The sequence below is a fragment of the Marmota flaviventris genome, chromosome 6 (assembly GCF_047511675.1).
Source record: "Marmota flaviventris isolate mMarFla1 chromosome 6, mMarFla1.hap1, whole genome shotgun sequence".
Taxonomy (NCBI): Eukaryota; Metazoa; Chordata; class Mammalia; order Rodentia; family Sciuridae; genus Marmota; species Marmota flaviventris.
In genome coordinates, this window is record NC_092503.1 from 127,861,326 (window position 1) to 127,875,164 (window position 13,839).

Consider the following 13,839-nt stretch of genomic DNA (forward strand, 5'->3'; position numbering starts at 1 on the left):
ATCATCCCAAGGACTTTAGGAAAGTCTCCTTCATGTTGCATAACCCCAGCACTAATGCTGCCAGTGTTGCACACCCCCAGTGACTGGATGGTTCTCTCTGCATCCTTCATCCCTGGAACTACAGTCGCCACTATCACAAGATCCAACCTCATCAAAACTAGATTCTGTGAAGCCTGATGACACACACTATAGGAAACCCAAATCCATTGCAAATTTGTTCCACTATCTTTAAGAACTGCTGTAGCCTAGACTGTTGAGGGGCTCAAAGACATGTCTGAAATTGAATACAGCTGAAGTTTATACTTCTGAGGTTACATAGAGCACAACCGAAGCACCAATTCAACTGACAACCTATATCGCACATAAACGAAAAAAATATTTTTCCTATGAAAGCTACTAAACAAAATGGGAAGAAGCACCTGTTACACAAGATACACAGACATCAAGTAGAGGCCCAAGAAACATGAAAAACAAGGAAGTATGCCACTTCCAGTGGAACACAATTCTTCAGAAATACATTCCATGTTAAAGGAAATCTATGGAATTCCAGAAAAGAATTTAAAGCAATGATCTTAAGGAAACACAAGATACAGGAGAATACAGACAATACAATAAAATGAGAAGAAACAATGCATGATAGGAATGTCATGAATAATTAACAAAGTGAGAGAATTCATTGAAAAGAATCAATCAGAAAACTTGGAAATGAAAATTTCTATCAGTGAAATAAAGAATGTAATTGAGAGCTTCTTCAACAAACTAGATCCAGCAGAAGAAATAATTTATTAACTTGAGGACAGGTATTTTAGAAAGCCTACTAAAACAAAGGAAGAAAAAGTAATACTTTTTTAAAAAATAAAGAAAAAGAAAAGGTATGAAGAAGGCCAACAAAATATATAGAACACTATTAGTGAAAAAATATTCATATTATTGGAGTTGTAGAATAAAAAAAAGGAAAAATGCTTCAAAATCTCATTTAATTGAAGTAATAGCAAAAAAAATTCCACATTTTCAAAGGGATATGGACATCAGGAATCAGAAAGCTCAAAGGACATCAACTAGACTCAACCCTAGAAGACATTTTTAAAGGCACATTATAGTCAAACTTTCAAAACTACAAGCCAAAGAGAGTATAAAAAAACAGGAAGAAAATAGTGTCAAGTCATATACAAAGAAATTCTGGTTAGAATATAGGCATATTTCTTGGCAGAAATCTTATAGGCCATAAGAGAACATGATGATATCTTCAAAGTCCTGAAGGAAAAAAAAAACCTGAAAACAAAGGATACTATGTCCCACAATGCTATTCTTCAGAAATGAAGTGAAATAAAACACTTCCCAGGTAAGGAAAAACTGAGGGAATTTTCCAGAGGTGGAAAGGAAGAAAGAACATGTAAAAATGTCAGAAAACAACAAAATGACAGAGTAAGTTCACACCTTATTGATAATAGTTTTGAATATGAATGGATTAAATTCTCTAGTCAAAAGAAAAGTTTGGTCAATGGATTAAAAAACCAAATTCCAATTATAGGTTACCTAAAAGAAACTCACTTCACTCACCAAATAAGATACACACCACAGACTAAAAAGGAAGGTTTGAAAAAAGATATACTGCAAAAATCAAAAGCAAGCAATAACAGCTTCAATCATATCAAATAGAAGAAAAATTAAGTCAAAATTGTAAAAAAAAATGAAGAAAGTCATTATATATTAAAAGAATCAATTCAGCAAGAAGAGATGACTATCATAAGTGTAACAAATATTATTACATCTAAAGAGAGAGACAGATTTTAATACCATAATAATTGGTGAAATAAATATTCCACTTTCCTCAATGACCAAGCCATTCATACAGAGAATTAGTAAAGATACATCAGAATTAAACCATATTTTAAATGACTTTGACCTGAAAAACAGTTACAGAACATCCCATCCAATACAGCAGTATACATATACTTCTCATTAGCAAATGGAAAAAAAAAAACGCCAGGTTAAATCATATGCTAGTCTTAAAAAGTATTTTAAAAATTGAAATCCTTTCATATATATTCCAAAGGCTAAATGGAATAAAACTAGAAATAAACAAGTACAATGGGAAAAATTCAAGTAAATCAAAATTCAACAACTTACTCCTAAATAACCAATGGGGCATTGAAGAGAGTAAAAATGAAAAAAAAAAATTCTTGAAATGAAAACATAAAAATCTGTGTACTACAACAAAAACAGTACTAAGAGGGAAGCTTATAATAATAAATGAAAACACTAGAAAATAGAAATATTTCAAATAAATAACCTAATGATACACCTCAAGTACTTATAAAAGAACAAACCAAATGTAAAATTATTCAAACCAAAAATAAATATCAGAGCAGAAATAAAGTCAAAATTTAAAAGACTATACAAAAGATAAATGAAGCAAACATTCTTTTAAAAAAAGATAAACAAAATTGTCAACTCTTTAGCTAGATAAACAAAAACAAAAAAAGAAAGAAAAAGAAAAGCCCAAATAAATAAAATCAGAGGTGAAAAAGGAGATATTACAACTGATTCCATGAAATAAATTGATCATAAAAAACTAGTATTAACAATTGGATGCTAACAAACTGGAAAACCTGGAAGGAATAGACAAATTCCTAAACATATGCTCCCTAAAATGATTGAATCAAGAAAAATAGAAAATGTGAACAGACCAATAATGAGTAATGAGATCAAAACAGTGATTTAAAATCTCCCATCAAAGAAAAGTCCAAGATGTGAGGGCTTTTAGACTGAATTCTACAAAACATTTAAAGAAGAATTAATTGTAATTCTTCTCAAAATATTCAAAAAAAAAAGAAAGAAAAGATAGAAACTGTTTTGTGTGTATGTTTTGTTTATATTTATTACAGTATATGTAGTCAAAAATGCTAAGTACTTTTTTGAAATGTCTAGTCTTATCTGTTCTTCTATCTCAGTACATTGAGGACAAATTTGATAATGGACAACAATCATTTTCTGAAAAGTCATGAGAATTTTAGGCACCACATTGATTATATCAACTAGAACCCAAGCCCATATTTCTGGCCTCTTTTAAAACCTAATCATTATGTTTATTTTACAAAGCCCACCATATGTAGTCTCATTCTTGATTGAAGAAAGTTATATTATACACTTAGGAAAGTTAAAACATATAAAGATATATTCTTCTCTTTTTATAAACCCTTTTTACTTTACATAGGGATTTATGATGAGCATAGTTAATATTGGTGGAAAGTGGATTGATGTTTAGAACTTACTTTCTATTGAGAAAGATTATGAAGATATGAGAACTAGTGCACCTTGACTGAGAAACAAAGAAACTCTTTGAGAAAGCAGCTCAACCAGTTTTATGAGAATAAATTGAGGAATTAATTAAAGTAGCTTTAAGATATATTTTTAGAATAATGTTAGAAATATTATCCTATCTAGAATTTTGGTTTAGAAATTCTTAAGTTTTTAGTTGTATGGGTTTCTGATATGTTTTAAGAATGATTTATAAATTTTAGGATATTTTAAGTATAAGATTTAAGGGGACTTTTTTAGATGTGAATTTTAGATTAGAAATAAAGTAAAGGTGTACTTTAAACTTAAAGGCTAATGATAGATTAGGAGACTTAGAGTCTGGTTACATAGTTTAGCATTAGTTAAAAGAAAATAGCTTATCTTGGGGAAAATAGTAAATCTTGGGAAAATCTGAAAAATGTAAATTAGTGACACATTTTATTAATGATTCTGTACTCTTAATTATTAAATAACTAAAGGTCATATCCTGGAAAAATGTAAATTAATGTTACATTTTTTGTACTCCTAATTATGGTTAAGGAAATGTCATGTCTTGGCAAAGTTTTTAATTGTACAATCAATGACATATTCTGAATCTATAATTATGGGAAAAATTGTAATAAAAGATGACCAAGAGAAAGCTGCATTAGAGCTCTCTCTCTGGAGATTGCTCCAACGGAATAACTCCTGTCTCACCTTTTTGCCAACACCACTCATCCTTCAGGACTCCCTGGAACCCTCTAGAGCAGGACCCCGGCATTTTGAGTAGAGTGTATTTGGGCCTAATTGGTTTTCTTATTACTGAGTTCCTTGTTTACTTTGGCTCTTAGCCTCTTATCAGATGTATTGTTTGCAAACATTTTCTTATATCCCATGTATTATGTCTTTGTATTTCTTGTTTTCCTTGGTTTAGACGAAGCTTTTCAGTTTTCACTAATTTGAGTATTTTTCATTTTGTTGCTATGCTTTTCAGATCATATCTTAGAAAACAAAATGCCCAGACCAATGTTGTGTAGATTTCCCCTACTTTTTCTAGTAGTTTTGTAGTTTCTGGTATTGTGTTAAGTATTTAACCCATTTTGAGTTGGTTATATGAGATGAAAGTCCAATTCCATTCTTTTCCATGTGGATATCCAGTTTTTCCATACTATTTATTGAAGAGACTATACTTTCCCTTTGTTTTTTCTTGGCATTTTTGTCAAAACTCAATTCAACATACATCTGTGGGTTCATATTGGGACTGTCTATTCTGTCCCACATACTGATGTGTCTTTTAATGAGTATCATATTTTTATTACTATAGCTTCAAAGTGTAGTTTGAATCAAATGGACTTATGTTTCCAGTTTCTTTTTGGAAATGACTGCCTTGGATATATGGGAATTTATTTTTTATAATTCTATGAGAATTTCAAGATTGTTTTATTATATTTCCATGAAAAATTATATTAGAAATTTACTAAGGAATTGCAATTACTTTGTAGCTCTCTTTGAGTATTTTAACACTATTTTTTTCCTATCCATGAACATATATCTTTCCACTTATTTGTCTTTCTCTGTTTCTTTTATCAGTGCTTTTCAGTTTTCTTGGATTCCTTTTTTTTTATAAAGTTCACAATTGGTACATAGAAAGATGCTGATTTTTGTGTCCTGCAACTTTACCAAATTTGCTTATTAATTCTAGTAGTTTTTTTTTTTTTTTTTTTTTTTTTTTTTTTTTTTTTTTAGCAGACAGTGACAATTTAACTTCTTCCTTTCTTATTTGATAGCTTTTTATTTTTTTCTCCCATATAATTATTCTGACTAGGACTTCCAGGACTTTTGAAAAAAGTGAGGTGAAACTGAACACCCTATCTTGTTCCAGTACTTATAGGCTTTCAATTTTTCATCATTGATTCTGATGTTCATTCAAGTATTTTCACATAAGACCTTTCATTTTCCTCATTTGTTGTTTTTAGATATCTATGACAGCAGAGTTTATTTTGACATATTATGCATACATGGTGTGCACACCGTTACAATGTTGATCCCATTCTTAATGGTTGAACATGATGTGGAGTTACATTGGTCATGTATTCATATGTGAGCCTAAGAAAGTTATGTAGGATTCATTCTTCTGTCTTTCTGACTCCCAAGCCCCTCCCTTTCCTTCATTTCCCTTTTTCTAATCCAATAAATTCTATACTTCTGCTCCTTACCCTTGGTTTTTATAGGTTAATATACACTTATCAGAAAGAACATTTAATCTTTGGTTTTGGGGATAGGCTTATTTCATTTAGGATAATATTCTCTAGTTCCATTCACTTAACAGCAAATGCCATATTTAATTCTTCTTTATAGCTGAGTAATATTCCATTGGGTATATATACCACATTTTATTTATCCATTCATCTGTTGTAGGGAACATATGTTGGTTCCATAGCTTGGCTATTGTGAATTGTGCTGCTATAAATATGGATGTGGCTGCATCATTGTAGTATTTGATTTTAAGTCCTTTAGATATAGACCAAGGAGTGGGATAACTAGGTCAAATAGTGGATCCATTCCAAGTTTTCTGAAGCATCTCCATCCTGCTTTCTAGATTGGTTGCACCAGCTTGCAGTCCCACCATCAATGTACGATTGAACTGATTTCCCCACATTCTCAGTAACATTGTTAGTTATATTGTAGTACCTTCCTGCTATGATTGAATTGTGAAGCTTTTATCAGAAAAAGGATATTGGATTTTGTCAAGTAATTTTCTGCACCTATTGAAATTATATGATTTTTATCATTCTTTTGTTAAAATAATGTGTTGCATTTACTGACTTGTATATGTTGAATCACTCTTGTGTCAGCATTAAATCCAGCTTGATCAAGTTGAATAATACTCTTAATGTGTTATTGAATTCAATTTGCTAGCATTTTCTTGATGATTTTTGCAACTCTTGATCATCAGGGATATTGACATATAGTTTTCATTTCTTGTAATATCCTTCTCTGGTTTCAAAAAAATTGGGATCATTAACTTTTCTATGATTTTTGAAATAGTTGGAGAATTAGTATTTGAATATTTGATAGAATTTAACAGTAAAACCATCAGTTCCTGAGATATTTTTGATGGAAGACTTCTTGTTATTGATCTTATCTCCTTATTTGTTATTGGTTTATTCCAACTTTCCAATTCTTCATGATTCATTCTTGATAGATTATAAGGAATTTATTCCTTTCTTCTAGTCTTTCTAAATGTTCTAAAGTGCCTGATAATATGTTAAAAGTATAAGTAGTAAAATATAATACATTTCATTAATTTCTTTTTGTTAAAATTCGTATGAAATGTTTGGGGTGGGTGGTGACAATAGCCATAATCCCTGTTGACTAGTATTCATTGTGTGCTGGTTCCCTGTAGCTCTATGGCAGTGTGCTTAAAATGAGGCAAGAGTAACCATTGTTCCTTAGGTCTGTGGGTTTTGCTTAATTTGCTGTGTACATAGGATGTATAAAGGACAAGCAAGTGCTAATCTATATTTAGTCACTCTAGATGTGAAAATTTTTGCCAGTGTATGACAAAAGTAGAATTAGTAAACAAATTTTGTCTGTTTTGTATTAAAATTCCTAGGAAAGATTGTCTTCTAAAAATTTAAGCATTATAACCCACTGGGTAAGTTAAGGACCATATTTTGAAGACATTTTCAAACTAGAACCATTGTTACATGTGTGCATCTTATTCAAGACTATCGTGTACATAGTGAATACATTGAGTTCTTGAAATTTCTAGTCTGTCTAGATGTTTAGAAGTGCCAGATATATGTTAAATGGAGAAGTAGTAGAATATCATTTTGTAAATATCTTTTTGCTAAAATTCATATGAAATATTGTCTTTTAGAAATGTGACTGTTAAATGACCTTTGTGAGAAATATAGTACTAGCTTTACTTGTGCAGTGATGTGGAGGAGATAGGAGGGAAGCAATTGCAAAAGGTAAAGCACATTTTTAGACATCAGTTTTCTGTATGTTTTGTGCATTTTGTTTTGTTGCATATATAATGTATACAAAGGACAAATGAGTTCAAATTTTGCAACATCCAGTCTCTAGATATTAAAGACATTGCCAGCATATGACCAAGTAATTAGCACATTTTGTACATTTTGTTTTGAAATTCATAGGAAATCCTTTCCTCTGAAAATGACTTCTGGATATGAATTTGTTCAGCCATCTCTAAGAATTACATATGCCTGTACTTGTTCACTGGACCAAAAGAGAAGAAGAAAGTCAGAAGGGTAAGGTTTAAGATAAAATGGTCATCTTAGATGTCAAAGAGGTTGCCAGCATATGATAAAAGTATGAGTTTATATGTTTTGTGTTAAAATTTTTAGTAAAAAATTGTCTCAGATTATAAGCATTGCTATGTGTGCAATTTATTTACCAGTGTTTTGTGCACAGTGAACAAGTTCTTATATGAAATATCTAGTCTATATACTTAGAAGTGGTTGGTATATTCAAGTGTAAGTAGTAGGAGAGAACTTACTGTGAATAGTTTTAAAAAAACTGTTGGGAAATACATTATCTGGACTTTTTAAACCACCTTGAAATACTATACTGTCTATACTTATTGCATTGAGGGAGGTGGGAAAGAATAAATTGCAAAAGGTGTTTTTTAGAGTATGGTAGTAAACTTCAGCTTACATTTTGCCCTGTAACATGCATTTCATTTAATTTTTCTGTACTGTATACACTGTGTATATCCTGGACAAAGGAGTCTACTTTTATAATATTCAGATATAAACACTGTTACCAAGTTCAGCTTATTCATAATTACTTATGTACCTATTTGAAAAACTTAAATCCTTATTTGAAACATCTAGTCTTTCTAGATGTTTAGACATGTACAAATTATGTTAAAAGTTTAGGTGGTAGATAAAACATTTTGTAGATATCTGTTGCCAAAATTCTAAAAAAGTACTGTCTTTGGGAAATAGAATGATGATAACACTTCCCTAAGCAATACACATTATATTTGTGATGGTTCAGGAAGGCAGAAGGGAAAGAAAATCCAAAGGGCTTTATACCAATGTATTTTCTGTGAAGCAAGATTGATCATTGTTCCTTATGTCTGTGAATATTTCTTACTATGCTGTGTAAATAGTGTATATAAAGGGTACTTTTACTTTGTCCTTGATATGCTGAGGGGTAGTAGAACAGCCTTCAAGGCATGAACTACCTGTTATGTTCTAGCCATCTGAAATTTAATTTGTTTGGCATTTAACATACACATGCCTCCTGTCAGGAACATAAGCATGAAAATGAAAAGTCCCAATTATATAAAAAATGGTCTCATGGTTTGGGTTTCCCACCAACCAGCGCAGCTTTGCCAGCATTCATCCTCACTGTGACCCTGTCAAGACAGTGGGAGAGCAGCTTTGCCAGCACTTATTCTCACTGTGACCCTGTCAAGACAGAGAGTGGGGGATCACCTTCACCATCAAAAGATGACCAACAAATAGCCAACAGGTGTATGAAAAATCCTCAACATTGTGAATTATCAGGAAAATGTAAATTTAAACAATAGTGAGCTAACAACTGACCCCTGATAGAACATAATTATCAAAAGGAAGAAAGAAAACAAATGTCTGCAAGGATGTGGAGAAAAATAAACACTTGCACACTGTTGGTGGGAGTGTCAGTCAGTATAATTACTATGGAAACAAGTAGAGAGGTTCCTCAAAAAATTAAAAAATAGAAGTATTATATGATTCTGAAATCCCATTTCTGGGAATACATCTAAAGTAAATCTCATGTTTATTACAGCACTATCAAAATTGCCTATATGAGATAAGTGTCCATTAGTGGATGAATATATAAAGAAAACATCACATATATACAGAAAAAAATATTATTCAGCCATTCAAAAGAAGGAAAACCTATCATTTACAACAACAGGGATGAACCAGAGAATATTATATTAAATGAAATAAGCCAGGTTCAGAAAGACAAATACTGCATGATGCACCCATATATAGTAGTTGCTCAAAGTTAAGGTCATTGGAAGAGTGGGTGGGTAGGGGATAGTGATATGTTGGCTGAAGGATACAAAATTACAATTAGATCTGTGGAATAAGTTCAAGGAAAAAATTGTACTGTATAGTGACAATAATTAGTGACAACATACTATACTACTGAATAATGCTGAGTGGATGTTAAGTATATAATTACCAAAACGATATACATGTAAGATAATGTATATGTTAATTAGCTAGATTTAGCTATTTTGCAATGTATTTATTCATACAAATATCATGTTGTACACAATAAATGTAATTTTATCTGTCAATCTAAAAAATAAGTAAATTTATAAAAACAAATAGTGAAGAAGTTACAATGTGAAAACATTTAATTATAATGTTCTATAGCAAAAAGTGACAGATTAAGAAAATAAAAATATTTAATTGTAGAAAAATTATTTTTAAAGTATTTAAAAGTACATATAATTTATGAATAAATTATTAGTTTATAAAAGCTTCAAAACCATGTATTAGAAATAATGTAATTTAGAAAATTGTTATGTTCTACAAATATGATTTCATACTTTATAAGAATACATGGGGCACAGAAAAATAAAGGGGAAATAAATACATTAAAATGTTAACTCAATATTTTCTTTCAGATATTATCTAGACTAATATTAAATGAATTATAACCTTTATTTTATTAAAACTTAGATCAGCACATATCATATTATAAGTTGCACATGTCAACTTATTTTTGAAAACTAATCCTGTTGCAATACCATGTCATTTCCAGTTGTTCGGCCCCAGTGCATTAATACTAACCTTAAACTTCAGTATGTTAATTTCTATTTTGAGTGACCTTGTATAACATATTTTGTTAACCTGCATATCTGTAATAGGTTTACTCAGAATTACTCATTAAAGGAATCACATTAGAAATGTTTTTTCTCATATAAACCCATCACTGTTTTGCACTGAGGCCATTTAAAGGGAATTTTAGGGCTGTAAGTTCATTTATTTTTGTGCCTTCCTAATTAAACAACCCCAAACTTATTTTCATGGTTCACGTTGTTTGGCTCTAACCTTCACCCTAGTTGTAGGAATAATGAAGCATTTTTTGTGCCAGTATTGTGCTAATTGGTAATGGAGTTCACTTCTTGTCTCTCTGGACACAATGGCCAATTAAGCCTGAGGAAATCTCAAATCCCAAAGGAGATGGAGGGCAGTGCTGTGTGAAACATGGGTCCTTAAGGAATATTGATTGGATGGTTTTACTTAAAGGGGCAAACATTTCTCATCAATGTTATTGATATATGTAAAATCAGCTTTTCATTGTGGCAGTCGACTAGGATCTTGGTGAGGAGAGCCTATGTCAGTCAAAAAATGCCTCCATGATTGAAGACAATATCTATAATTTACTTGCACTTTATCATGAGGACTTTTTATTGTTTTTGATGCAGCCCAGTTTGCACACTAATTTCATTTTTCAATGGTAGGTGAAAAGCCACATGGCTGAAAGCTTAAAAATTTACTGAGTTTAAAACTCATTATTAGGTACAACCTCCATCCAGACATGGCACAAAGAAAGATGTAGACATCTCTCTGTCACAGAAAAAAAAAAAAGGTGAGTGGTATCCACTACAGAAAATTATGTTACCATGAGTAGAAAGTGTCTCTCAAGGTCATCTCATCTATAACTTGTATTTAGAGTGTCTGATTTGTTTCCTAGAAACCAGTCCCTTTTATCTTTTCATTCTTTTGAATGAACATTTGCTCATTATATCTCCATACATAGAAAGAGTCAGTAGGATATCTAAAGTTATATGGGAATTCAGGAAAGTCTAATACAATAGTTTTCAGCTGAAGGTGGGTTACTGTTTTTCATAAGAAATAATGAATATTGATAGCTAAAAAGCCAACGTTGGAATGAAAATTTTAAAAACAACTCAAATTATGAGGACCTACAAGTCTTTGTTCACTCTCATGTACCCATTCTCCTGGCAGTTTATACTTCAATGTGAGTTTTTCTAACTCTGGATAAAGTTTCTCATTCTGTGGTAAAATATGCCAGTTTTTATTATTTTGCTTTTTTCATTAAATCTATATTGCAGTTCTCTTTATTCTTATGTTTGTAAGTTCAAATGGTGTAAGTCATCTTCATATATTCTTATTATGTTCTTTTTATATTTGACGGGAACTAGTACACAAAGAGAGAAGTGTATTTTAATCTTAGGTGTAAGTCTTGGCCTCACATTATGTTTATTCACATTACTTATCTCCCTGAGTCACAATAGCAATAAAATGTAAATCAAATATTTTTAAGGGTTTTGGTGAGAATTAGAAAGGTTGTACTTTAGATACTAAGGAGTGTCAGTCACATATCAATCAAATAATTACTTTATTATAAGTTTTACTATTTTCATCAAGGGTATTTGTGAATAAAGAGAGGATACCCATGATCATTACAATAAATCACAAGTAGTCTATAAATTTTTACTACAAATCAAAGAATCCCATGATTGTTCTTTTTGGGAATAGATATGCACAGAAGAAAAATACAACTCAAAAAAATCACATAAAGATCTTAGTAAAACAAGCAGAATTTCTTTATATCAATTATACATTTAGATAAGACTCATAATTTCTAAGTTACTCAATATTTTTTGACTTGGATTAAAAGCAGCATGTATTACTCAAATGTTGTATTATGAAGTAAGAAGGCATGATTTAAAATGTACTAAGTATACCCAATCTCATATACACATATTATTATGTTCTTATGCCATTTAAATGTAATAATTTACTTTAAAAATAATTGAAGGTCTGAGAATTTAATCCAGTAGAAAACCATACACTTAGAATTTATGAGGCCTTGAGGTTCTGGATTCAGTCTCCAGCACAGGGTGCCGTTGGGGGTGGGGGAAGTCAAACACAACTATTAAAAACAGAAGAACCATGATTTTTAGTTTTAAAATAACAATATTCTTCACAAAGTCTTCATTAATTAATTATAGATTATATTTGGCATGAAGTCAATTGTTATAACTCAATTCAGATCCAGTGAGTAATCAATAATATGTATTTACTGCTTTATTCTTATTTTTTTTAGGAACAAAAAATAAGTGAGTCATCATGAATTGGGCAAATGGCAGTTCCTCAAAAGGGTTTATACTACTTGGCTTCTCAGATAGTCCCTGGCTACAAATGCCTCTCTTTGTGGTTTTGTTAATATCATACACATTAACAATCTTTGGCAATGTGTCCATCATGGTTGTGTGCATTATGGATCCCAAACTTCACACACCCATGTATTTCTTTCTCACTAATCTCTCTATCTTAGATCTCTGTTATACCACAAGCACAGTCCCACATATGTTAGCAAATATTTGTCTCAACAAAACAACCATCAGCTACAGTGGCTGTGTGGCCCAGCTCATCATTTTCCTGCCCCTGGGGGCCACAGAATGTCTCCTCTTGGCTGTTATGTCCTTTGACAGATTTGTGGCAATCTGCAGACCACTTCACTATGTAGTCATCATGAACCGCTGGTTCTGCTTAAGGATGGCTGCCTTCTCGTGGCTCACTGGATTCAGCCACTCAGTGTTGCAGTCTTCCCTGACACTGAACATGCCACGCTGTGGTCATCGGGAAGTGGACCACTTCTTCTGTGAGGTTCCTGCCCTTCTCAAGTTGTCATGTGCTGACACAAAGCCTATAGAGGCTGAGCTCTTTTTCTGCAGTGTATTAATTCTGCTAATTCCAATGACATTGATCCTTATCTCCTATGGCTTCATAGCTCAAGCAGTGCTGAAAATCAGGTCTTCAGAAGGAAGGCAGAAAGCTTTTGGAACATGTGGGTCCCACATGGTTGTGGTGTCCCTCTTTTTTGGAACAGCCATCTATATGTATCTACAACCACCTTCATCCACCTCAAAGGACTGTGGAAAGATGGTTTCTCTCTTCTATGGGATCATCACCCCCATGTTGAACCCTCTCATCTACAGCCTTAGAAATAAAGATATGAAGGAGGCATTCAAGAGGGTGATGTCAAGAACCTTTCTTATTAAAAATTAAAAAGTACTTCAAGGTGATGAGAATCTTCTAAGTTTTCCCTTGACCTTGAAGATAGTAATAATGTTTCAAATGATGTTCCCTCTTTTAAGGCTTTCATGATTTCACTGAATTCTACCAAACAAAAGTCTTCCTTTGTTACGAAAACAATATATGCGAACTAAGTTAAAAACTTCTTTGCCTTCTAGAAGTCCCCCAAGGGCACTGTCTTCCTTTAAGCCAAATCAGTCTAATTTCTTCCTATCAATGTTGGAGTAGTCAGGAGAGTTGGATATTTTACCATTCACCTGCATATTATTTGTTCTAGAATAATCTTTGTTTATCCCTTAAGACAGTTTCCATATCTCTGTGATTAAATAACCAGGCAATTCAAACCAAAAATTCTTTAATTCAGAACCTAAGTTCTTTATGACTTTACATCCTCACATCTCTTTATAAAATCCATAATATGTATGTACCCTTCCAAAATTGTCCTTAACCTGTA

The 13,839-nt window shown here is 31.8% G+C and overlaps 1 protein-coding gene across 1 annotated transcript; it reads left to right on the forward strand.

The window, feature by feature from the left end:
- The first annotated feature begins 12,416 nt into the window (after positions 1-12,416).
- LOC114082057 (putative olfactory receptor 2B3) lies at positions 12,417-13,358 on the forward strand. The gene has a single exon (XM_027923491.2). The coding sequence runs from the start codon at positions 12,417-12,419 to the stop codon at positions 13,356-13,358; it is 942 nt and encodes a 313-aa protein (XP_027779292.2).
- The last annotated feature ends 481 nt before the right edge of the window (positions 13,359-13,839 follow it).

Bases quoted from the DNA above. Each gene is read 5' to 3' on its own strand.
- LOC114082057 (XM_027923491.2), top strand. From the start codon at position 12,417: ATGAATTGGGCAAATGGCAGTTCCTCAAAAGGGTTTATACTACTTGGC.